Genomic DNA, 25,303 nt, shown 5'->3' on the forward strand with positions numbered 1-25,303 from the left:
CACAACTGTACATAGGTCAAATGAAAAGCCCTCTTGTGGGGCATCACATTATTGCACGGAGAGGAGAGAGAGCAGTGAATGGTGTGCAAGGCTTCAGTTCTTGCACTTCACTGTACATAGAGGGTAGGCAAGCACACAGTAGCTTTGGTACCTGCAACAATCCACCATACGTTTGAAAATGCAGCCCCACGTTTAATTTCAACTCCTCTCTCTCCCTCAAGCTGGAAAGTGCCCAAAAATGTGCCAAATGACACTCATGCATGGTATTCTTGTTTTGTACTCTCCGGTCAAAAAATATCTCAACCGGTTGCTCAATTGACTTAGCGGCAGAGTAATAAAATGTTCCTCTTGTCATTCCGGAGCTAATGACACGAACAGATTTCATGGCCCAAAATAGCAATTCCCTAAATTTTAGGAGATGCTTCCATGGCACTTCCACTGGTCATCCGACCATCTATCACCATTAGGACCACATCCAAAAATGCAATGTAGCCCAGTTATCGGGTGATATTTTAACAAACTTGGACACTCCAAGTCAAGATTCTATCGCAACACAACAGAGATTCACTTCAAAACAATTCACAGTTCACAATTGATTCGACACGGCCCGACGGAGTTCCTTGCCTAGAGATTCTGGCCCCAAAGATTTGCGCCCCTTGGTATTTCTTTTTGTATTAAATTTGTGCTCAAAGTACAAGGGAGTGGGAGGGTCTCACTCTCAGACTCTGCGTCCAGATGTTGTGTAGAGTGGGAGCCCTGCCCACATTTCTAAAGGTTTACAAGGGATGCTAAAAGCAGAGCCCCAAAAACTTCAAAATGAAAAGCTCTTTAAAAAATAAAGCAATTTCTCAAAAGTTGCCAAAAATTTGCGTAAAGCTCAACCTTGCTTTTTCCGTACAATCTGCCGTATAGTTAGCGCTTTTTGCGTCGCAAATTGCGGGGGTCCATATGGCAGTTGTCACGAGGACGTGGCAATTGCTAACCTTAGTTGTTGGTTTCTTTCCAATGATTTTTGTTTTATTTTTGAGACCCTCTTTTTGAAGTTGCAAATGGTCGGACATTGTATGGCCAATGTGAACGGTAGTTTCACCCGCAGACGGGAAGTTGGTCGGCACTGGAATTCGTACAGTAAGAGGATGTCTAGGCTCAGAGCAAGATCATACAGGTCCCCCCCGTCGCACTTAGCAAGTTGGTGGATACTAGGAAGTGAACTCAATAAAGGCATAAAGTCAAGGTGGGATCACCAACAGAAAGTATCCGACAGTTGGGCCACATTGCACTTTTGGATGCGGTCCCAATGAGGATAGATGGTCAGAAGACCAGCGGGAGCCCGACGGAAGCATCTCCTAAAAATTAGGGAACTGCTATTCTGGGCCGTGAAATGTGTTCGCGTCATTACCTTCGGTATGACCAAGGGAACATTTTATTATTTTGCTACAAAGTCAACTGATGCACAAGCTGAGAGATTTTTAAGCAGGAAGCCCAATGCGGGGAAATTGCATGTATGAGTGCCAAGTGGCACTTTGTGGTCAATTTACCAAGTTTGGGAGAACAGAACCCGTAACTGACTTTTGAGAGCAGTTTTGGAGGCTGTTAACTTGGATTTTCAGCCATTTCTCTCCATTTTTGAGCTTCCCATGACTTTGCCTAGGTCCAAGGAGCTCATTTTCAGCATTGGAAGGCATCAGATACGTGTTTACAGGGCTGTTTTGTTGCGTTTTCAGCGATACGCAGGTTTTGGCAGCCATGGAAATCTTCTCCTTTTTGCATCTATTTGTTCACAGATGCATTACAGGTCAAGGGCAGTAGAGGGGGCGCTCGATTTATGCCGGGAGGATGCTTCATTGAGAGCCTGTCACAGGTTAAGAGCTATGGAGTGCTTTCTTTCCCTCTATGTACAGTATGGTGACGGGAGTGATGCCCCGCACGCTACATACTGCTCTCTTTCTCCCCTACGTGCAGTTATGTGATGCCCCACAAGAGGGCTACTCATTTGACTGATGTACAGTTGTGTGGGTTCATGCTTTTGTGCTGAGGCAAGAGCCTCCTTGAGCAGGAACAGGGGTAGCTAACTGCTGCTCCAAAGCAGGCACTGGTGAGCGTCATAACCTCACCGTACAGGTGCAAAATCAGCGTTGTGTATGCGCTGTAAATTCACTGTTTTTCAGCCATACGGACGCCAGGATCATTGGGAATCGTGCCCCACTGGCAAAGGACAGTTAGAGGACTGTTTGGGGCTGAAAACAGGGCAAAAACCAGTAAATACAGCGTGCTGAATTTACTGTTTTTGGACAGGAATCAGAGGGTATACGACAGTGCAAGCGAGTTCCAGCAGGGGAATGGGTTTCGCGCAAGTTTTGGGGTTGTTATGTTGCCGAAATTTGGCCAAATCAAATGGTATCTAGGTGGATACACGTGAAGGATTCCCAGGACCTTACCTTGTAATTTACCCTCCTAAAGAATAAAGAAATACCGAAAGGGGCGCCAATTTTGGGGCCTACAGGTTGTCGGCATCTGCTCGGAGCATTCTAGCTTCTGAGCCGTGTGTGTATTCAAGTGTTAACTCCCGTCGCAGGTTTTCTTTGCAAAGTGCTCTGTGTGTGTGCATAAAGTAAAGAATTTCGGGTGAAAGCCAACGCCTACCGCCCTACGGGCCGGTACCATGGTTCCATCGCCGGGATATCAATCACTTTTTCCTCAAAGAGTGAGCCTGGATTGTTCAGGGTAAAGACACACAGTGCAGGAATACGGGATTACACTATGGCCGACAAAGGGATTGGAATTATGGAAGAGGGTTCCTCTTCACAGGACAAACAAGAAATTCCGCATGTTCGCCCTACCAAAAAGTGGTCAAATTAGGGCTGATTTTCTGCTGCGTTTTAGGGTTTGCAAGTATGAACCAAGATGAGATAGGGAGAGGTCTCACGGTGGTAGATTGGCCACTAGATCTCCTGCGGGAGTGATGTGGGTCTGCCAGGTGACATGCTGCTTGCCAATTCTCTGAGGTGATTGCTTGGATTCTATGACGCATTGGTAAATCATCTTGAAATTTGAGCTTGCTTGGTCGTGGGTAGTACGCCACAGTGTTGGTGGAATTATGCTCGTTTGCAGAGGCAAGAGCTTGTTGCATACGTAAAAGTTAAGGGACAGGTTGCAAGATGCTATGGTGAAGTTCAAGAACTATCCACCTATGGATGCAAAGTGGATGGAAGAGCATGAATTGTCAGAGTCACCAAATGTATTGCAGCTTTACCTTGAGGCCTTTGGGTTACAGCCTACGTATGCCCCAACCCAATGTTTGCAAAGGAGGGGTAATGATAGAGCTAGCACATCAAATGTACTCATGGATTCAGTGCAACAGCAGTGTACAGTTTGACAAAAGTATGAAGGTCTCATTAAGTCATTTGTACATATGTTTTGACAGTCTTTCTTGCGGATATATGCGATGATAAAAGAGTGCTAACAACACAAGATCATCTATGGTATGTATTTATGGTATGCAATCGAGGACGTTTGCGATTTCAAGAGGGGGGTATGTCACGAGGACGTGGCAATTGCTAACCTTAGTTGTTGGTTTCTTTCCAATGATTTTTGTTTTATTTTTGAGACCCTCCTTTTGAAATTGCAAATGGTCGGACATTGTATGACCAATGTGAACGGTAGTTTCACCCGCAGACGGGAAGTTGGTCGGCACTGGAATTCGTACAATAAGAGGATGTCTAGGCTCAGAGCAAGATCATACAGGTCCCCCCCGTCGCACTTAGCAAGTTGGTGGATACTAGGAAGTGAACTCAATAAAGGCATAAAGTCAAGGTGGGATCATCAACAGAAAGTATCCGACAGTTGGGCCACATTGCACTTTTGGATGCGGTCCCAATGAGGATAGATGGTCAGAAGACCAGCGGGAGCCTGACGGAAGCATCTCCTAAAAATTAGGGAACTGCTATTCTGGGCCGTGAAATGTGTTCGCGTCATTACCTTCGGTATGACCAAGGGAACATTTTATTACTTTGCTGCAAAGTCAACTGATGCACAAGTTGAGAGATTTTTAAGCAGGAAGCCCAATGCGGGGAAATTGCATGTATGAGTGCCAAGTGGCACTTTGTGGTCAATTTACCAAGTTTGGGAGAACAGAACCCGTAACTGACTTTTGAGAGCAGTTTTGGAGGCTGTTAACTTGGATTTTCAGCCATTTCTCTCCATTTTTGAGCTTCCCATGACTTTGCCTAGGTCCAAGGAGCTCATTTTCAGCATTGGAAGGCATCAGATACGTGTTTACAGGGCTGTTTTGCTGCGTTTTCAGCGATACGCAGGTTTTGGCAGCCATGGAAATCTTCTCCTTTTTGCATCTATTTGTTCACAGATGCATTACAGGTCAAGGGCAGCAGAGGGGGCGCTCGATTTATGCCGGGAGGATGCTTCATTGAGAGCCTGTCACAGGTTAAGAGCTATGGAGTGCTTTCTTTCCCTCTATGTACAGTATGGTGACGGGAGTGATGCCCCGCACGCTACATACTGCTCTCTTTCTCCCCTACGTGCAGTTATGTGATGCCCCACAAGAGGGCTACTCATTTGACTGATGTACAGTTGTGTGGGTTCATGCTTTTGTGCTGAGGCAAGAGCCTCCTTGAGCAGGAACAGGGGTAGCTAACTGCTGCTCCAAAGCAGGCACTAGTGAGCGTCATAACCTCACCGTACAGGTGCAAAATCAGCGTTGTGTATGCGCTGTAAATTCACTGTTTTTCAGCCATACGGACGCCAGGATTATTGGGAATCGTGCCCCACTGGCAAAGGACAGTTAGGGGATTGTTTGGGGCTGAAAACAGGGCAAAAACCAGTAAATACAGCGTGCTGAATTTACTGTTTTTGGACAGGAATCAGAGGGTATACGACAGTGCAAGCGAGTTCCAGCAGGGGAATGGGTTTCGTGCAAGTTTTGGGGTTGTTAAGCTGCGGAAATTTGGCCAAATCAAATGGTATCTAGGTGGATACACGTGAAGGATTCCCAGGACCTTACCTTGTAATTTACCCTCCTAAAGAATAAAGAAATACCGAAAGGGGCGCCAATTTTGGGGCCTACAGGTTGTCGGCGTCTGCTCGGAGCATTCTAGCTTCTGAGCCGTGTGTGTATTCAAGTGTTAACTCCCGTCGCAGGTTTTCTTTGCAAAGTGCTCTGTGTGTGTGCATAAAGTAAAGAATTTCGGGTGAAAGCCAACGCCTACCGCCCTACGGGCCGGTTTCAGCAGTGCCACGTCAGCCATTCTTTGTGTTTTCCGGGTTCTGCCGCCAGCAAGGGTGTGTGTGCGTGTTGCCCACTAGCCACGCCACGTCACCGGTTTGTGACATACCCCCCTCTTGAAAGCATTGTAATCGCCCTCGATTACACCTGCAAAACAGATAGAGGCCATAAACTGTCTTAGTAGACACTGACTGTTAGTGCCAACGCACTAGGAACACACATATAGCACATGTACCAATCGACAGTCACATGACAAGACATCACAGGACATCACTTGACATCACATGACATTAGATGACAAATCACATTCAAAAATTCAATCTGATCTCACACCATGATTAATCGGCAACGTATTTAGCAATCGCATCTAGATTCACTTGGGACCTCATAGATGCCCGATTAACTAATCCATATTGCAATCACGTCTATCGAGATCTTTCAGACCGAAATGCTGCAGTCATTTCGTCTGTCAGTTCCTGCACTTACACAAGTCAAGAACAAATCAGTATCATATTATCGGGAATTCCAGTTCATAAAGTCATACAGCAGAATACTGTCAACTCACATTATCCCCGAAACTCAAAAGAGACATCAGTGACTTTAGTATGAAAATCGGGGAAATGTGTTGACAAAGGAGTGGAGCGACTCTCCTCCCGTGCATACCCATTGTACCAAATTCCGCCCAGTTGAGTTCGGGGTTTAATTTTGGAATAGACTATGCTAAACCAAATGCTTCAAGGTAAAGGTTCACAATCCGAGGAGTATCTGCCAGGTCCTCTTGCTCCATCCACTTCGCATCCAATGCACGATAGTTCTTGAATTTAACCAAGAACCGCCTTATCATTTTACCCTTTACCTTTCTTTCTTCATGTGCCAAAATCTGTTCTGGAACGAGTATCTCCTCGTTTTCCTCCACCTTGGGTTGCTCATCAGGCTCCTCATCATCGAGCACATTGCCTTTAAAAGGCTTTAGGAGACTCACATGAAAAGCATTGTGAATCCTCCAAGTATTGGACAGCTTCAGTCGAAAGGAGACATCATTTATCTTTTTGGAAATCTGGAAAGGTCCATAGTATTTCATGCTAAGCTTTGGAAAAAGACGCTCCTTTCCCTTTTTCTTTCTCAGGCGTGCCTTGTTAGGTGCAGCGGAATGATTGTTTGCGCTTTGCTCAAGATGAGTGCTCTGAACTGTGCTCAAGGTTCCTTTTAGTTCTTATGGAAGGGAGAGCCTTCCGTTCTTAATGGAAAGTGCTATGATCACGAACAAAGTGAATGGACACTGTGCGTGCAAGTGTATTAGACTGAGAGATAGAGAGAGAAGAGAGATACGGCACCAGAGACGTTGTAAAACCCTCCTCCGAAGGCCCCACTCTCATCGGCGAGAGTGGTCTACTTATGATTGCACAAAATGGTACAATGACGATGCAATGGACTGATACAATCTGGGACTATGCCGATGATGACGACGGTGATGACGACGATGACTTTAGGGCTGAAATCTGTGATCTTCTATCTGCTGAATTTCGGGACTGTTTCGGTGGCTGAAAATGGGGGATCTTTTGCAACCAATGGGGGCTGAATCTGCTGCTTTGCTATAGGCTGAAAACGTTGTGTATCTGCTGCAGTTTGGAGTGAAAACCAAAAACGTTGGATTGTGGCTGAGCGTTAGTAAAAACGTTGGCAGATGGGGAAGCTTGGCTGGGATTAGGAAAGCTAGGCTGCCTGTTGATGGCGATGATGCAAGGGATGCATATCGCTGGGGATCTGGAAGATGAAGGTGATCATGCAAGGGATGAAAACGCCAAGGTTGAAGTGCGGCGAGGATGGGGATCCAAAAACGCTAGGGGTGCTGAGGGGTTCCTGTTGAGAAGGTGCCTGTTGAGCGGGAAGCTCTTGCGGCCTCTTCTGCCATTTAGTGTTAACTTGAGTTTGCTTATATACAAACTTAGCAAAATTGCCCTACCTACTTTTGTTGGAAAGTCACTTAAAAAATAATAAGTGAAAAATACCAAAAATAGGGAAAATAGGCTAAATGCATTGGAAAATTCTCCTAACTGATTCTAATGGATTTTGATGGGAATTCTGATGATCATGCTGTGTGCAACCAGAGGATATGCATCTACACTAAGTGACTGGGCATGCACGGTCTACGAATAGACTCACAAAAGTACCAGATCACTTATAATCTAGACCGACTGGATTGATTGAACCTTGATCATGCTATAGCTTGTCCACGGACACATAGGTTTGGATGTGTCACGTGACATCCCCTCCTTTTCAAAGTGAGGTACTGGTACTGAACTGTATGGCGTCGAGGGAGATTGCCAATAGCATCCAGAATCCTGGAAGGGACTCTTCGCCGGCCCACTCTGATGTGTGGGTCGTTCGGTACTTGAACTTCATAAAGGTCTGCAACGCTTGCTTCTTTGGGCCGCGCCGAAAGCGACAAAGTCTTCTGTGGCTCCTTCCTTGCTTTAACTTCGTCTAGAGACCTACTTCCTTCTTCTTCAAGAATCTCCATGGCTTAAAATTTGTGAAACCACTTCCAACACAAAACCATGAACATACCCATTCCATGTAAAGTGAGTGGAAAAAATCTTGTCTTCTCTAAAGACTGTGCATGCAATGTAAATGAACCAATAGAAATGCCCATGCTTGGTGCTCATACTTTCATGTGCTCGTTCTACGAATGTGTCATGCCAAGGAAGAGACATGGAATGTGACTTCCTTACATACATACTTTTCAACTTTTCATGAGAAATCCGCATGTATCGTGCTCATCCATGAGAGAAACGTGCTCAACATACAATATGTCATGCCTAGGAAAAGGGATCTATAAAGATGCTGACTAAAATACAGGAAACGATCACGAATGAAACACTCGAACAATGCGTGCGTATCAATCATGCAAACACATAATACTTCTTGTGAGGGTTCTTTGGACCAAGGCTCGAGAGCCAAGATTGGTTCTTCCTGAGGGGGTTCTTTGGACCTAGGCTCGAGAGCCAAGATCGATCCTTCGTGATTGATCGAATATGCAACGAGGTTAGCTTCGCTAGAAAAAGCATCCACTAACACATCATCCTTCTTGTGAACAATCGCATCTTCTTCATGCAACTCATCATGCTTGTGAGAAATCACATCTTGATCATGCAAAGGATCATACTTTTTATTGTCAATCAAATCATCATGCTTAGCAATATCATTCAAATGATCATGCTTATCTTTGTCATCCAAATCATCATGCTTGTCATTCAAATCATCATGCAAATCATTGGCATTCAATTCATCATGCTTCTTATAATCATGCAAATCTTGTGAGGCATGCTTTGGAGAAGAAGAGACTGAGAGAGTCTCCTTTCCCCAAATCTCTTGCATCTGTGCTTGAACTTGAGATTAGAGGCGCCAGAACTCTTTGTTTTGTCGATCGCTCTGTTCTTTGAGGGCTTTGTTCTCACGATCAAATTCTGCTCGTCTTGCTTTGTTCTCTCAATCAAATTCTGCTTCTCTTGCTTTGGCTTCCAAGCGTGCTCGCTCGCTCTCACGTGCTATGGCTTCCATTCTTTCTTGGTACTTACGCTCGATGGTTGCGATTCTTTCTTCGCTTTCTAACTTCCTGTCCATCATCCTCTTGTCGAAAGCCTCCATAGGAGTTAGTGCAATCCTTGTCGTAGATGGAAAAGGAGGAGGGTCGGAAAAACCTCCTGGTGGAGAAAATTCTTCTTCGCCTCTCTCATGCTCATCACCTCCAAGGGAAGTATCCATTCCGCTTCGAGTGATGATGATGATCATTCTGTAATCGTGGGTTCTTGTGGTCTTGGATTCTTAAGTTCACGAGGAACTTGGGTTCTTGTGGGTCTTGGGTTCTTGAGGTTTTCTTTCGCTTGCAAATCGCGTTTGAGAAGGATTTTCTCTTCACCTGAGTTCTACTCCTTTCTGCGGGCGCACCCCTTGGCGGCCTTGCGCTCACACCAAGGTTACTTTTTTCCACCTCACGTCGATTGGCCGGCTGCTAAGTGCACGGTCCGCTCTCAATGAGTGAAAAGAGACACAAGGGGAGGTTGGACAAGCCCTTCTTTCCTGGGATTCCTGTCACTCTTCAAAAACATGATTAGGAATCGACACGCCCAAGCGAACTTGGGTTCCTGCGACCTCAACAAGCAAAAAAAAATCAGCGGTTCTTTCCTTGAGTAATACAGAACACTGCCAAAGCTCTAATATCAATGTTAGGTGCATCGGAATGATTGTTTGGGCTTTGCTCAAGATGAGTGCTCCGAATTGTGCTCAAGGTTCCTTTTAGTTCTTATGGAAGGGAGAGCCTTCCGTTCTTAATGGAAAGTGCTATGATCACGAACAAAGTGAATGGACACTGTCCGTGCAAGTGTATGAGACTGAGAGATAGAGAGAGAAGAGAGTCTAATGGGAATTCTGATGATCATGCTGTGTGCAACCAGAGGATATGCATCTACACTAAGTGACTGGGCATGCACGATCTACGAATAGACTCACAAAAGTGCCAGATCACGTCTAATCTAGACTGACTGGACTGATTGAACCCTGATCATGCTATAGCTTGTCCACGGACACATAGGGTTGGATGTGTCACTTGACATGCCTTCTCAAAACGTAAGAGCACCCAATCGTTCTCATTTAATTTCAAATTGCGACGATGTCGATCGGCTTTCCTTTTTGTGTCTTTCCTGAGATTTCTACAAAGCCTCCCAGACCTTGGCAAAAGCCGTGTCCAAGTCACGCGTGTACTCTTCGGCTTCAAAAATGTTATCTTTCGTGCTTAGGAAGGGTGGAACCTACGTAGCACCTTTAATAATTTCAAATGGCGCCTTCACCGTCGAAGAGTGTATCGTGTTATTGTAGGCAAATTCCACCAAAGGTAAATACTTTTCCCATTGAGTCTTCTGATTAGAGATGTAAGACTTCAATAAATCTAGTACCACTGAACTAGCAATCTCAGATTGCCCGTCAGTCTTCGGGTGGAACGATGACGAGAACTGCAATTGCGTGCCAATGTTCTCCCAAATAGCCTTCCAAAACAAACTCGTGAATCTTGGGTCTCTGTCTGAGATAATCGTCTCAGGCATGCCATGCAATCTAAAGATCTAGGCCACAAACAGTCTCGCTAAGTGATTCGGCTTCACTGTCTGCTTTACTGGAATGAAATGAGCTTGCTTGCTAAATCTGTCAATAACAATCCAGATACTGTCGTGCCCACTCTGTGTTCTCAGGAGATCAAAAATAAAATCCATTGCAATACTTTCCCAGGGATGGGTGGGTATGGGTAAAGGCTGTAACAATCCCTGTGCTTTATGCCTGTCAAACTTGACCTTTTGGCATACCAAGCAACTGCGTAGAAAATCGTCCACATCCTTCTTGAGTCCCGGCCAAAAGAAATATCTCTCTACACCTTTCAAGGTGGTAGCAATGCCGTGGTGACCCGTTAAAGGTGGACAGTGGCATTCGGTTAGAACCTTTTCCCTTAACGGCTGTGTAACGCACAACGTCTTTTTCTTCATCAAGTAGCCATCCCGAATGGAATATCCCGCTACTACCTCCCCATTCCGTATCCGAGTGAAAATATCTGCAAAATCTGTATCTGTGGCATACTGATCGACCATATCCTCGAAGCTCCTATGATGAATCGCGGAGATGTTCGCCCACCGCATCTGCTTTTTCGATAGTTGCTTCTGTGACAAGAAGTAGCGTAATCTTTGGTGATCTGTAAAGACAGTAAAATCCTCTCTGAGTAGGTAATGTCGTGTAGCGCGGATAATGTGTCGTGCTCTCTACAGTGGGTGGTCCTCAGTGCAATGTGCGTGACAATCTCACTTAAACAAACTGAACAGAAAGGGAACAATAGCCATCAACAGAGCTCACAAAGACACAACAACAGACCAGAACATATGACTCGACTATCTCAAAGACTGATACAGACTCTGGCGTGGCAACACACTCAGCTCTAGCCTAGGACTCACAGGTACAATGGGGGTGTCGAGGCTCAGATGTGCAGGGATGGTGAAGATGTGTTCTGTGCATGGACTCACTGCTCTCGAGGACTCACTGCTCTCGAGGACGATGCTGGACCAAAGGTGAAGCAGATGATACCGATGACCAACCGCTACTACTCATATGTAACACCATAAAGGGCCACCAACGGCTCATAAATGTCAGCCATGTGGTGACCTGGCCACGATGTCCACTAGACCACCGTCGGTACCCTGCCACTGCCACGTGTCACTCCCAGCCCAGAGGGTCCGTCCAGTGTGAAACAGCCTAGACCAACTGTACTAACTGTGTCCTTTGAAAGTGACATTGTAGCCTGCTATACAGGTTGCCCGCCACAAGACCGACCGTCTCGATGAGAGGAAATATTGAAAAAACTGCGAAAGAAAACCATTAGGTAAGGTTTTGCATCTGCACATCTTTCTTGAAGCAGGTTCTATGCCCAAAAGTGGAGTTTAGACATTGCACTGCTTGCAAACGTTTTAAGCCTTTGGATAGGTGGGACTAGTATGATTGCATAATCCAAGAATCCCAATTGGCTAAACAGAATAAAGCTCCACAGCAAAGAGATATCCTCGGTTTGGAACCAGCGCATCTTTATTATTGATAACCATAGTGAGAGGAAAATGACCTCGTCCATGCTTGCAGATAACCTTGCCACACGCTTCTCGAACGGAGGGATGACCATAAGCCCGAGTAACACCGCAAGGAGGGATGACAATAAAAATTGCTGAGGCTGAGGGGGTAGGGAGGGCTAGATAGGGGCGAGTGGTGGAAGGGGGTGGGTAGGGGCGAGGGGGGTTGGCTAGGGACGAGGGGAAGGGAGAGGGTGGGTAGGGGCGAGGGGAGGGTAGGGGCGAGAGGGGGTGGGGTGGGTAGGGGCGAGGGGTGAGTGGGTGGGTAGGGGCGAGAGGGGGTGGGGTGGGTAGGGGCGAGGGGGTGGGTAGGGACGAGGGGTGAGGGGGTGGGTAGGGGCGAGAGGGGGTGGGGTGGGTAGGGGCGAGGGGTGAGGGGGGAGGGGAGGGTAGGGGCGAGGGGGTGGGGTGGGTAGGGGAGGGTAGGGGCGAGGGTTGAGGGGGTGGGTAGGGACAAGGGTGAGTGGGGGTGGGTAGGGGCGAGGGCGAGGGGAGAGGTGGAGGGACAAGGGCGAGGGCGAGGGACTAGGGCTAGGGTGAGGGCGAGGGGGGGACTAGGGTGAGGGGGTGAGGGGGAGGGTAGGGCGAGGGCGAGGGCGAGGGCGAGGGCGAGGGGGAGAGTAGGGCTAGGGGTAGGGGGCGAGGGGGAGGGTAGGGCGAGTAGGCAGGGGCTAGGGGGGAGAGTGTCGAGAGCTGGGTAGGGGGCGAGGGTGAGTAGGGGGACTAGGAGTGGCGGGGATGATGGAGCTCACCTGCAGCTGCTCCCGGCCTAGCTCCACCTCCACCAGCCGCTGAACAACTGAATGCAGGAGCCAACACCAATGGGTGAGGCCATGCTGCCAGGAGCCTACAACAACAGGGGACAACATCAGTGCCTGCTCTCTTTTGTTTTGGTGACTCTCTTGTAGATTATGGGAACAACAATGTTTTGCGCTCTTGATGATCTCTTTGCCACAACTGTGAACCCTAAGGATGTGGGCATTCATTATTGTGTATAGGATCGAGGGGATAGGGATAGATAGGTGCGAATAAGGAGCACACAACTATCATGAGCAAGACAACTATCATGATCTTGGAATTCATCTTGCAGGATTGGCTATGTAAAGGGAGTTTGCTAGACACAGAGGAGAGCTTTGTTCTGGTTGGAGAAGCAGACACCAAAGGGGTTGATGTTTGAGGGCGGGTGAACTCCTGTAGAGGAGATTTCTTACTGCTTCTATGCTTCTTCATAGGCTCAGGTGGCACATTAGATTTAGCTACCGTGGAATCATTTGAAGAGGGTGTTCCTTCAGGCAAAGAGTGAATAGAGACTCCATAACAAGGCATAGATTTGGTAGCCTCCAACCACTCGAGCAGATCTTCGTCTGACCCTTCAAGTGTAGTAGGCTGTTCTTGTTCAGGTTTGGTTTCCATTGACAAAGAAACTTGCTGCACCACTGGATCCATACCTCCTTCTAAGAGAATCGGTTGCATCGGGGAGCCAGAAGTATGTATCCACATTGCATCGTTTCCCCAATCATGGAGTGCTTTAGTGTGTCGCAGCCATGGTCTTCCAATAAGCAAGGGAAATCCGCCCTCAACTTGGGGAAGACGAACCACCACAAAATCCAAGTTAAAAGTAAAGTTTTGTACCTGCAGAGGCACATTGTCCATGATGCCCACTGGGTATACTGTTCGTTGATCGGCCAATGTAACTGTGAAGGGAGCAAGGCGAGTAGGCTGTAGACCTAGAGCTAACATAGTGAACTCGGGCATCAGGTTGATGCCCAGATCCACCATCCACTATCACTCTTGAGAATTGCCGACCTAAACCGGACACTGTCAGGTGAGGGCTTCTATAATCAGTGAGTGGAGCAGCGGGATTAGATATCATATAGGACTCTGATGGTCGCACTGGGAGGTGCCCTCCACTAGGACCTGCTCCAGGATAAAGTGACTGAATAACAGCAAGGGTGTCACTTCTAAAATTTGCATCTAGCCGCAACATGTCATAAAGGGACACTTGTTGGAAAGTGTTCTTCAAGACTGTCTCTGCTGTAAGCTTCTCTTTTTCTACTTGTTGTTCCTTTGGTATCTTGATCTTCTGTAGATCGGAAACTGCTTCCAAGAAAGCTTCATCAATATCGGAGAGCAAAGATTTGGATTCTTTCATGGCACTGGGGGATTGCTTGTTAACAGTTGCAGGCAGGGTATTCACTGGTGTGAGAATGTGTGGGGTAGTTAAACTTGATGGAATGCTAAGACCGAGAGCGGCTCTCTGGGCCCGGGTGAGGACGCCCGATGGCTCCTTTGCCAACTGCGGCGGCTTATTTTGAGGGGTAACCATGTGGGTAGAATGGGGTGGCTGAGAAACAATGCTAACTGCTATCAAATTGAGTTTGGGAAAGGCAAACTCATTCTGGCTTTGACTTGGGTTTGAAGCTGTGGATGCACGAATTTTATGGCAATCCTTACTGTAGTGATCCTTCGTTTCGGGGCAATGACGGCAGGGAGGGGACCCTTCTGGGAGGGGACATTTGCTTTGGTAATGCTCATATTCCCCGCATCTGTAGCACAAAATGGGCCGATTCAAAGGGCGAGTCGAAGTGCGAGGTGGTCCTTGCTCCTGGTGTATTGAGTTGGAGGTGGAGGCATAGAAGCTTTGAGGAGATGAGGGAGCATGGGTATTATAAAAGCTCTGAGAGGGAAAAGTGCTCTGCATACCTTGCATAGGAGGGGTTGTCAGCAAAGGTGGCATATGGTGTGGATGGCCACAGGTAGAAACCATGTTGGATGCAGGTGCTGGCCCTTGCTGAAGAGAAGGACCAAGACTTTTCTGTATTTGTCGCAATCCCTTGAGGTAGTAACAATCCTTATCCTCATGTCCAGATTTTTCACAAAAGTGGCAGTAAACCCGAAGGGGGCATTCCTGTGGAGGGTGCCCTGGAGAGCGGCATGAGCTACACCAAACCGTAGCCTTAGTCTCTTGCTGACACTTGAGCTCTTCTAGCTCGCGCTTAATCTGTTCCAATGCCTCGTGATGTGGAGGCTTCTCTTGTCTAAGAGAGGACCTCTCCTCTTGAAGAGCTCGCTGTAACTTTAGGGCTTCCAGTTCCCTGCGTAAAGAAGTTAAAGGATCAGAAGGACTTTCCAAAAACACAGGGGGGGTCTCTATGTGAGGGGGGTTGGTGAACAGCTTCCTAGCCCCCTCTATCCTCGTGCAACTGCGATGAACTCCTCCAGAGTGGCGTCGGGTCGGAGACTCTCTCGTAGTTTTTGCTGAGAAATTTTGGGAAGCGCCTTCTCTACCCACTTCTTAACCATAAATTCACTTGGTTGCTGGGGAAGCTTGGCAACCAGAGACTTGGTTTTGGTCATAAGTTCTGCAAAAGTCTCCTCTGGCTGGAGCACCATGTTGGCCAACTCATCCAACACCTTCTCCTGGTAGTCACATGGTCAGAAAGCTGCACAGAACTGCTGTTTTAAGGCTGCCCAAGTTGCAAAATGGTTCTCTGCAAACTAGCTGTACCATTTGTCTGCTAAGCCATCCAAGGTGGATGGAAAGAGTACCAAATAAGCATCTTCCCTGTTAAGACCACAACCCCTACAAAGAGATACAAACCTCCTTGCATGGTCGTCAGCATCTTCTGAAGAGAGACCTTTGAATGTAGGGAACTTGATGTTTACCTTAGCCAAAACGCTAGCCAATGGCTCCATGGCCCCTTGCTGAGCCTGTTGCTCAGTAGCCTGTTGTAGCAGAATAGGAGAGAGCTTCATTGGAGATGGTGATATGGAAGATGTGGAACCGGAGGGAGGAATGGGTGATGCCGTATGTGGAGGTATGGGTGATGAGGTTGACGGACTTCTAAGAGGTTCCAAGGGTCGTCTTCTGTTGTAGTACTTCAAAGTACTCAGGAGGGCGCTTTGACGCTCGATTGACCTCCTTGTATGGGTCATGCAGTGACCACCAAACCAACCAAGCTTTGGGCAAGAAAACCTTGAACTGGCTGAAGATTGGTCTAGACTCTACTAGACCAGGCGAGTGACTAGACCAGGCTGGACCATGGACGAGGAGTACTAGACCAGGGTCTAGACCAGGCAAGTGACTAGACTAGGTTGGACCAGGGACGAGGAGGACTAGACCAGGGTCGAGGGGGTCTAGACCAGAGACGAGGGCAGGTTGGACTAGGGCGAGAGATGACTAGGGCGAGAGAACAGTTGGACCAGGCGAGAGGAGAACAGTGCAAGGCAAGGTCGGCGAAGCTAGATGGACCCAACTAGCTCCAAGATTTACACCTCACAGAGTGAGATTTCAGTTGAGGTCCCACCGTGATCGCCAAAATGAGAGCACCTGTAGCACGGATAATGTGTCGTGCTCTCTACAGTGGGTGGTCCTCAGTGCAATGTGCGTGACAATCTCACTCAAACAAACTGAACAGAAAGGGAACAATAGCCATCAACAGAGCTCACAAAGACACAACAACAGACCAGAACATATGACTCGACTATCTCAAAGGCTGATACAGACTCTGGCGTGGCAGCACACTCAACTCCAGCCCAGGACTCACAGGTACAATGGGGGTGTCGAGGCTCAGATGTGCAGGGATGGTGAAGATGTGCTCTGTGCATAGACTCACTGCTCTCGAGGACGATGCTGGACCAAAGGTGAAGCAGATGATACCGATGACCAACCGCTACTACTCATATGTAACACCATAAAGGGCCACCAACGGCTCATAAATGTTAGCCATGTGGTGACCTGGCCATGATGCCCACTAGACCACCGTCGATACCCTGCAACTGCCACATGGCACTCCCAGCCCAAAGGGTCCGTCCAGTGTGAAACAGCCTAGACCAACTGTACTAATTGTGTCCTGTGAAAGTGACACTGTAGCCTGCTACATGTCGCCACTAAGTAAGAGCATGGATAACCGCCAAAAGCTCTTTCTCATAAATCTGTGCTGTCAATTCCGGCCTTGGAACAATCGGCTCTCGTAGGCAATGACATGGCCTTCTTGCATTAAGACCACACCTAGACTACGACCACAAGCATCACAATATACTTTCGAATGACTTCTGCAAATCCGGCAACGTCAAAACTGGTCCTGTAGTCAATTTCTCTCTCAATGTCCGAAAGGCAGTCACTTTTGTGGGTCCCCACGAGAAAGGGACTCCTTTTTACGTCAAGATATGCAAAGGGGAAGCAACCTCTGCAAACATTCTAATGAACGGCCGGTAGTACGAACATAAGCCCAAGAAGCTTCTAACTTCATGGACATTCTTTAAATCGGGCCAATCACGGATAGTCTCTATCTTGGGCGGGTCCATCTGCACTCCTGTTGTTGAGACAAGTGTCCCAAAAAGTGTATCTTGGGTAGGAAAAATTCACTTTTCTTTGCATTACTCACCAACTTGTGATCTCGTAATGCCTAAAAGACTTGTAGCAGATGTTCTCTATGTTTTGCCTCATCCTTGGAGAAAACAATGATGTCGTCAAAGAAAGTGCCAACAAATAGTCTGAACTCTTGAAAAATCTTGTCCATAATTCGGTTAAATGTCGTTGGAGCATTGGTTAGGCCAAAAGGTATCACCCAAAACTCAAATAAACCAAAAGTCGTCCAAAAAGCTGTCTTGTAGACATCTTCCGGCGCGATTCAGATCTGATGATATCCGCTCTTCAATCGATCGGGTGGTGGGCTCTTCAGGGTCGGGCGAGGGGGCTTCTTGAGGGTCCCTCTGAGGTGGAGCATGAGCCTCCATCAGTATATGCTGCTGTGAAGAAAGGGCGAAGTGGTGTCGGCGAACGGAGGCCTTCTACTGGACCGAGCACGTCGAAGGTGTGGGTGAGACTTGCCAAGCAAGACCGGGAGTGGGCGAGGAGGTGGGCAGGGGGCAGGCGGGCAGGGCAGCGGGCAGGTAGGGGGGGAGGACGGGAGGAGGGGGGAGCGCGATGGAGAGTAGGGAGGCGAGGGGGGAGGGCAGCAGTAGCGAGCGCGCGACCTCTTTAGTTATTGCGACTCAGTGTTATTCACTTTGTTTGTGATCATTTTCACTCTCTCACTAAAGGAACGGAAGGCTCTCCCTTCCGTAAGTAAAAGAAACCCTTGAGCACAGTTCGGAGCACGCATCTTGAGCAAAGTTCAAATTCACTTCCGCTGCACCTTACATTATAACGTCCACAATCATCGTGCGGAAAAGTTCATGCTTAACACACACACACACACACACACACACACATGCATTTTCCCTTGTTACCACACCGTCCGACACTCTAAACCTGAGTTCTCTCCCTTTTGCATATTTTGTATCTAGAATTTTCTCTCTCTAGAAAGCTGAAATTTCTCTTACAAAAATCAGGAATTTTTTCTTTGAAACTGAATTTTGAAAGAGTTATTCATGTGTCCCGTTTTAAAATAAAAGCAAGCTTTTATTTTCAAAAGGTTGCCTCTAAAACCTTTTTTTGGGGGGGGGGGGGGGGGGTTGTGACGTGCTTGGCTGTTCTGGCGCCAGCTTTGGTGGGTGTGATTGCCCAGAAAGCACCAAGGATGCCCATTAGGAGCACCCTTGGGGGTCTACGAAAGCACCCCACTGTCGTAGACCCCACTGGCACACTTCTGCACATAGAGGATTTCGGGAGATTGATTGCTGTGCACCTGATTCTGGAATTTAGCTCTCCGACTTTTGTTTTAGAAGAGATCAACTAAAAAAGGAATACCCGATCGGGGTCGTTGATAGCGGCGGTTTAGGGCCACCGACCATGTATATGGGACACCCTGCTCCAACATCTTCTCTCTCCCTTCACTCTCTGTTCCAATCAGTTCTTTCAAGTTATTTGACGTGATAAAGTGTTGTGAAGTTTTGCAGATTGTAATTGTTCTCTTTGTTTCTGTGAGATCGCTTGCTAGAAGTGGTTACAACCATAATTCACTTTAAGGCAAATCATGCATGCCTGCACAAATATATTGACATCTGTCTTGGGTTGAGGCCAAAAGAAGTAAGACTCAAACGTGCTGCAAAAGGTGGACTATGACACTTTATCAATACATTTGGTCTCAAACTCTATATAACACACAATCTGGTCCGCTTTATCAAGAAGCCATCTTTGAGAGAGAATGTATACACTACATTCTGTAGCTTATAGATGTGTAGCATATTACTCCCTCGTGTTCTCAAACTCATGGGGGGAAAGAGTAGTGATACCTACTACTTGTGTGGCTTGCATGATAGAGAAACCACATTCTTCTTTCTTTGCACTTCAACAATTTGGAAGTGAAAACAATATGATAAAGTTGGCCATCTCATTTTTTTTGTCTAACAACTTGGCTTCAGCGAGGAAATACTTCTAGCTCTCATAGTTTGTGTGAGCTTTTTTGGCTTCTCTTTGAGCCATCTGAAGAGGTATTCCCCTCACCCTTTGCATTTGCAGGCAAAATACTGCTCCCCCCCCTCCCTTCTCCCCCCCCCAAAACAAAAAAAACAAAAATACAAAAATTCTATGGTTAACCTTAGCTGCAAGTAGCATCTTGTAGAAAAGAGAAGTAGAGAGGCAATGCAAATTAGATAGAGGAGGGGATAAAAAATCTGATCGTCAACAAGGTACAATATGATGATTCCTTCCACCCGTGCGCTCTCAAGGTAGAGCTTAAATGGCGATTGTCACAAAAGTGATGGCATGGCAGCCTCGAGAAAAGAGGAGAGAGAAAGGATCACAAGCCGATGACGTGGCTTGGATGGAATCCTGTAGATTGCGTCGGAAATCACGAAAGATGCTAATGTGGCATTTGCGGCCATAAAGCAGATGACTTTCAGTTTGACTTTCTTCTGAAATTTGTCAAACTGAAAGTCAATTTCTGTATGGCTGCAACTGCCACATAAGCATGCTCCCGTGATTTTCGATGCAATCTACGGGATTCTGTACAGGCCACGTCATCTGCTTGCGATCCTTTCTCTTCCCTCTTCTGTTGAGGCTGCCATGTCATCACTTTCGTGACAACGATCTAGACAACTCTAGATGGAGGATACAAAGGAGTGCTAATGCACTAAGCATTAGTTGATTTATGGATAAATGCTTGGGTGATGTAACTGGTCTCCTTATAGAATAATTAATGTTACAAGTAGTGCGTAAGATGAGTACAAAGCATGTGTGATTCATGCTTCATTCATGTCACAGTTAAATTGCATAGACTTTATCCACCATCCGCTTATTCAAACCATGTTGATCTTATACACCATCTGCGTTTCACCCAAGATTCTTTGTCCCATAAGTGGGACCTGCAAGACATTTTGTCTGAAGTTGCAAGTTAAGACATCGCCTAAACTTGCATTCATGATTCACCTAAATTTTCTTGGTTGATGTGCTTAGTCCACTCAAGCCATCTTTTAACCATCCTATCCTATCTAGGTTAGGGATCCATCAAAGTTATATGCACATATGGCCTCTCCTCATTCGGTTTCCAAATTGTTCTGCCCTCTCTAGGCTAGGGCTCCATCAAAGTTATATGCGCAAATGGCCTCTCCTCATATGGGGGCCTTACAAGGTGTGCAACACAAGTAGGCAAAACTGAGAGGTGGGAATTGAGTTCATACCAATCGTGTGTTAGTTTTACATCATGCAAATGGCCTTGTCCTGTCTCATTCTGCCCTTTTCCTTTGCTTTATGCCTTATGAGTGACTCTCATATAGGCAGTTCTTCTTTTCTCTCGGTAGAAGACATTATCTGCCTAGTATTTTTGAAGGGCCAAGGTTAAGGACTGCTTTTGTTTGCAGTTAGTTCCGTGCATGAAATGCAAACCGGCGAGGCATCAGTTCCAGAATTTTCTCCAGATTTTGCAGAGCGTTTCTTTGGTGAAGATGGAAAAATTATTGGCTACAAAAATGTAAAGGTAATGAAGTGCAATTCAACATATTTGATTGTTATGGACAAGGACTGCAGGTGACATGCAAGTTCCTTTTCTGGATGCAGATTATAGTCTGGCTTCATGCTTTGTCATTTCACTCACATGTTGAGATTAGTCACATGGATGTAGCGCAGGTATTTTTCCATGGTTTACCATTTTTGTAGATAATTATGTTGCTTTGCTCTAATTTAAATTTGGTGGCTGGAACAGGACAGAAAAGTCCGGAAACAGCAAGTTACAGACCTGTCAAAAATTTTCAAGGTAAAATTTTTATCGTTCCACCAGATGCAGACGTCTTCTTCTTTCAGAATGTTAGGTGTTGAGAAACTCTATTTATCTCAACTTTCAGGATATTTTTGGAGATGGTCTCATTGAAGATCGTGCTGTTTTCCTTGAGCTGCTAGCTTCTTATAAAGATTTCAGGTAGTTCTTGCTTCTTTGGACCGTGGCCGCATATGTTTGAACTCCATTTTTGTAGTTTGTGATGCTGAATAAATTTCTAACTTGGACAAATTTTTTCTTATTGTCAGTGATCTGTTACATCAGCATGGAAGAAAAATAGCATCTTGGAACCTGTCTGAAGAACGAAGCTGGGACAAAGTTGAAAATGATACTTCTGATGCTACTAAGGAGGTAAAAAGCTCAGCTTCTGAAGTTCGACGTGTCCTGTCCTGTCCAGATCAGTGCAATCTAGTGAGTGAGGCTTGGGCTTGGATCAGAGGGTAATTTTAGCTAGTGTAAGGTATGAAGGTGTTTAGTTAGAACTTCAAGTTTGGGCACTGGCATTTTTTATGTATAAGAGGGATGCTTGTTGGTTCTAGCAGTCAATGAACAGGCAGCCTGTAAGTCCGGAATTGTCTTCAGACCCTCTTCAAAGGTTTTAACTATAGTGGTAGTGTTCCTTAGTCTGAAGGTATCTTTGGCCCCCCGTGCTTTCTGTCCACCCTGAGAGATGGCATTGGGTTTTGTTTGTAACGTGCTGGTTTTGGATTTATATGATGTTACTAGCACCTTATGACCTTTGTGAGTCGAATTTCTCATTTTTTAATCTCGTTTTCTGCTTTCATGTAACTTTTAGATCTTGTTTGATGTAGATCTTGTGCTTAGAGGATTTAACATCAAAGGAGCTTAAGGACTGGCATGCCCGTCTCACACCTCTTGCGCTCATGTTTATTGAAGGTGAGCCGTCGTCCTTGTGATAGCTGCAGTTCAGACTTGGTTTGCAAGATGTGCTACAGTCTTGACTGTAACTGTTTTCCCTAAAATGTCTAAGAAGCCTGCGTCCATGTGTTGTTACCTCCTTTTTTGGTTGCATTAGTCTGTGCTTTCTAGAAAGAGCGGTCTCAGTGATACCAGCAGCCCATAGCAGTGTCGAGCAACTACAAATGTAAACAGCAGTGGCAGATAATGTTCTAACTTCTGCTTTTCCATCCACACCCATCGTCAAGCAAAGAAGAGGGGATGTATAAGGCAGACTTGGGTCTAGTTCTCTTGCTATTGTAAATATTACATACAGATGCATTTTTCCCTGGGGATTCGTTTGATTTGGCAGATTGTGCATCTCTATGGTTAATTCACTTGTGCTGTCAAAAGATCTATGTTCAGTAAGGAGTTGGGAGAGGTCTTTAATGTGTTGAATTATGTTGCTAAATGCCAGTTTCTATAGCTGAAGTCTTCTTTAAAGAAAGGCTCATTCTGTTGTAGTGAACTGGACCAGGCTTCCTCCAGGATGTGTGTCAGACGCAACTGTGCATACATGCTTTAAAGCATTTATTTTGACTAAAGTCCTTAACAGTTTCACTTTGCAATATAACACAAAGATCTCAAATAGCTCTTTGTTCCAGCTGCCACTCCAATAGAGCTAAAGGATCCACGGTGGGAGGTTTACGTGTGCCTAGAGAAGGCTTCAAATGAGTCCAGCTGTGTATGGAAAATGGTTGGTTTTTGCAGAGTTTATAGATTTTTCAAGTATCCAGATAGCACAAGGCTTCGTGTCAGCCAGGTGAGTGACGGGGTTGCAATGTCTGATTTTCATTCTGGCTGCTTACCAGAACTAATGTTGGTTATGGTGTTTTTTCCCTTCCGCAAGATTCTTGTTCTTCCCCCCTATCGAGGGAAGCAAAATGGCTTTCATCTTTTGGAGACTGTTTACCAAACAGCAGTTGAAAGAGGCAGCTTTGAGGTTACAATGGAAGAGCCATCAAGTGACTTGCAAGTTTTACGAGAGTGTATGGATACCGCATTGCTTCTTTCTTTTGATCCAGTGAGGTCAGAGTTGCAAATGGCACTATCAAAATTCAAATTGAATAGTGAGCTGAAGGGCAGTATTGTGAATTTTAAACCATGGATGCCTTCTCCTGCTCTGGTCGAGAACGTGAGGCAGACCCTCAAGATTTGCAAAACGCAGTTTCACTACTGTTGGCAAGTGTTGATCTATCTCCATATTATGGGTGATGCTGAGGAGAAAGTATTGTCATTCTTCCAAAGCCTGGTGGCTCGAATGTTGAGGCTTGAAGTCTTTGGAAACTCGAAGAGTGTTGCCGTAGGCAAGAATAAAATGCTACTAGATGTAGAAAATGAGCACGATAGCTCTCGAACTTTTATGATGTTCAAAGTAAAGCCATCTCCAGGCAATGGGAGTAATGGCGTCGTCAAGGTTGATGCGTATTTTAAGGAGGCAGTTGATACAGATCCTGAAACCAATGCAGAAGATGCCTTTCAAGAGCTGCTCAAGGAGAGAGAGGAGGAAATTAATCAAGTAGCAGAGAAGGTTATGCAGTATTTGAAAATTGCAGGCACATCGCTTGTGCAAGTGTGAAATGGTGAAGGGGCACATAGTAAGTGACAATGCCTTGCATGCATGATTGCAGAATTAATGTGAACCTGGATACTCAGCTTATCTGGGCCCCTTTTAGAATTGCTGGAATATGAAGTGTAATTCCAGGGGTCCTTCAGCTTGGAGACTACATCTTTTGCTCGGGGATTTTTACCCTGATGTAACATATTGCACCTTATTCAATATGTAGCTTTGATGCTGAAATTGTCTTCTATATGCTTTTTCAGGCACCTTTGCTTGGATATGGGCATGGGGTGTCGTCACCCTGTAGCAGTCTTTATTGAGCTTTGCGTGAGGGCCAGTATGGTCCCCCTTTGGAACTTACAAAATTTGTTGTATTGAAGTCAAAAGCTGAGCTATCAAGTTGAATTAACCATGATGGCCTTGTGTAGGCCTTTGGTGCCTTCCCTTCTCATGTTTCTAGTAACTCCACCTATTGAAGATTGCTTAAATTTCGTGTGTTCGTGTGCTTTTGTGTGAACATGGGTGGACTTTCCCCCCCCCTTTTTTTTGGAAGAGGGGGCGACGGATTGTGTGTGGGCTGGTTGGAAGATGGGAAGTGATGTCTATTGCACTTAAGCTCTTGGCTTTTTTGCACCTGCAAACATGTGAAATAGTCTGGTTGTTGGCAGAAGCTTTAGATGTTGAGATTTAGCAAGTAAAAGCTTATGCCTGGTATCGAATAGTCGTTTGTAAGGCATGACCGCTGTGTTGCTTGTCATGTTTGGGCTAACTAAGATTAGTTTAGGCATCTCATGCATAGAGAATGTTTCTGGTCCATAGAGCAAGTGGGCCATTTATTGTAGAAAGGTGTGTGGTCGGCTTCTTGACCACAATCTTTAAACAATTGCTCGTGTTGTATGGCTTATTAACCAAGTACAACAAGGTTTGATCTACAAAGATGTACTTACTTGCTAAGGGATAATGCTTGAATTTTTTCACATGTACCTCTCTCTCTCTCTCTCTCTCTCTCTCTCTCAGTTAATTTCTCTTAGCAATTGTTGGCTACCACAATTCATTAGAAAGTTAATGTTTCTTCATTTGGTTGGGCTAAAAAGTCTCACAATGACCTCTTGAAGGAATAGAGCTTTATTTATGAAAACAAGAAAAGTTTAATTCTTCTACAATGAAATCCCCAGATTTTTAAGTGTAATCATGAAGCTTTTACTATGACAAATATATGGCCTGTACATTACAATTATGTAGGATTCTTGATTCCACCATTTAGTTCCACATTTTCAAAAACACGGAAATGGCATATTAGATATTTGCTAAGTTTTGTATGTGTAGGACTTTCTGATTTACTCATTAAGTTCTTTCAAAAAATGAATTTAAGGGGCTTCTTGCGAATATAACGTGTTTTATTCCCTTGCTATTTTGATGGTTCTTGAAAAGAAGTGTTTTAAATGAAATCAAGAGTTTGATTCACATTGCTTTTTACATTTAATGTAAAAAACTACTAAATTCTCTATTTCTTAGCGGTTTCAAAAGAAAAAGACCACCTACATAGTGCAAGGAAACTCTAAAGAGAAGAAAATGCTAAAGGAAAGGTAAAGAAGAAGACAATTACAAATGTATCAATGCACACTCAACCACCTTTTTATATGGACTTGAAAAGTCTTTTGACGCCGTACTGTTGTAATTTTCTATATCATTACAACAAAGATACTTCTTCTCCAAACTATTCTTCAGTCTCCCT

General features: G+C 45.7%; 1 protein-coding gene across 1 annotated transcript in view; it reads left to right on the plus strand.

Annotated features, from left to right (window-relative positions):
• The window catches only part of HAG2 (histone acetyltransferase of the GNAT family 2), a 65,767-nt gene extending 41,759 nt beyond the window's left edge, over nt 1-24,008 (plus strand). Inside the window, exons 3-10 of the mRNA XM_086495459.1 lie at nt 20,638-20,753; nt 20,834-20,902; nt 20,979-21,029; nt 21,118-21,191; nt 21,299-21,401; nt 21,863-21,947; nt 22,613-22,770; nt 22,858-24,008. Of these exons, the coding sequence (XP_086351585.1) occupies nt 20,638-20,753; nt 20,834-20,902; nt 20,979-21,029; nt 21,118-21,191; nt 21,299-21,401; nt 21,863-21,947; nt 22,613-22,770; nt 22,858-23,586 (1,385 nt within the window). The 3' untranslated portion in view covers nt 23,587-24,008. The remainder of the gene's footprint in view (nt 1-20,637; nt 20,754-20,833; nt 20,903-20,978; nt 21,030-21,117; nt 21,192-21,298; nt 21,402-21,862; nt 21,948-22,612; nt 22,771-22,857) is intronic.
• The last annotated feature ends 1,295 nt before the right edge of the window (nt 24,009-25,303 follow it).

Source organism: Adiantum capillus-veneris, chromosome 22, assembly GCF_014529385.1.
Source record: "Adiantum capillus-veneris isolate H3 chromosome 22, ASM1452938v2, whole genome shotgun sequence".
In the NCBI taxonomy this organism is placed as follows: Eukaryota; Viridiplantae; Streptophyta; class Polypodiopsida; order Polypodiales; family Pteridaceae; genus Adiantum; species Adiantum capillus-veneris.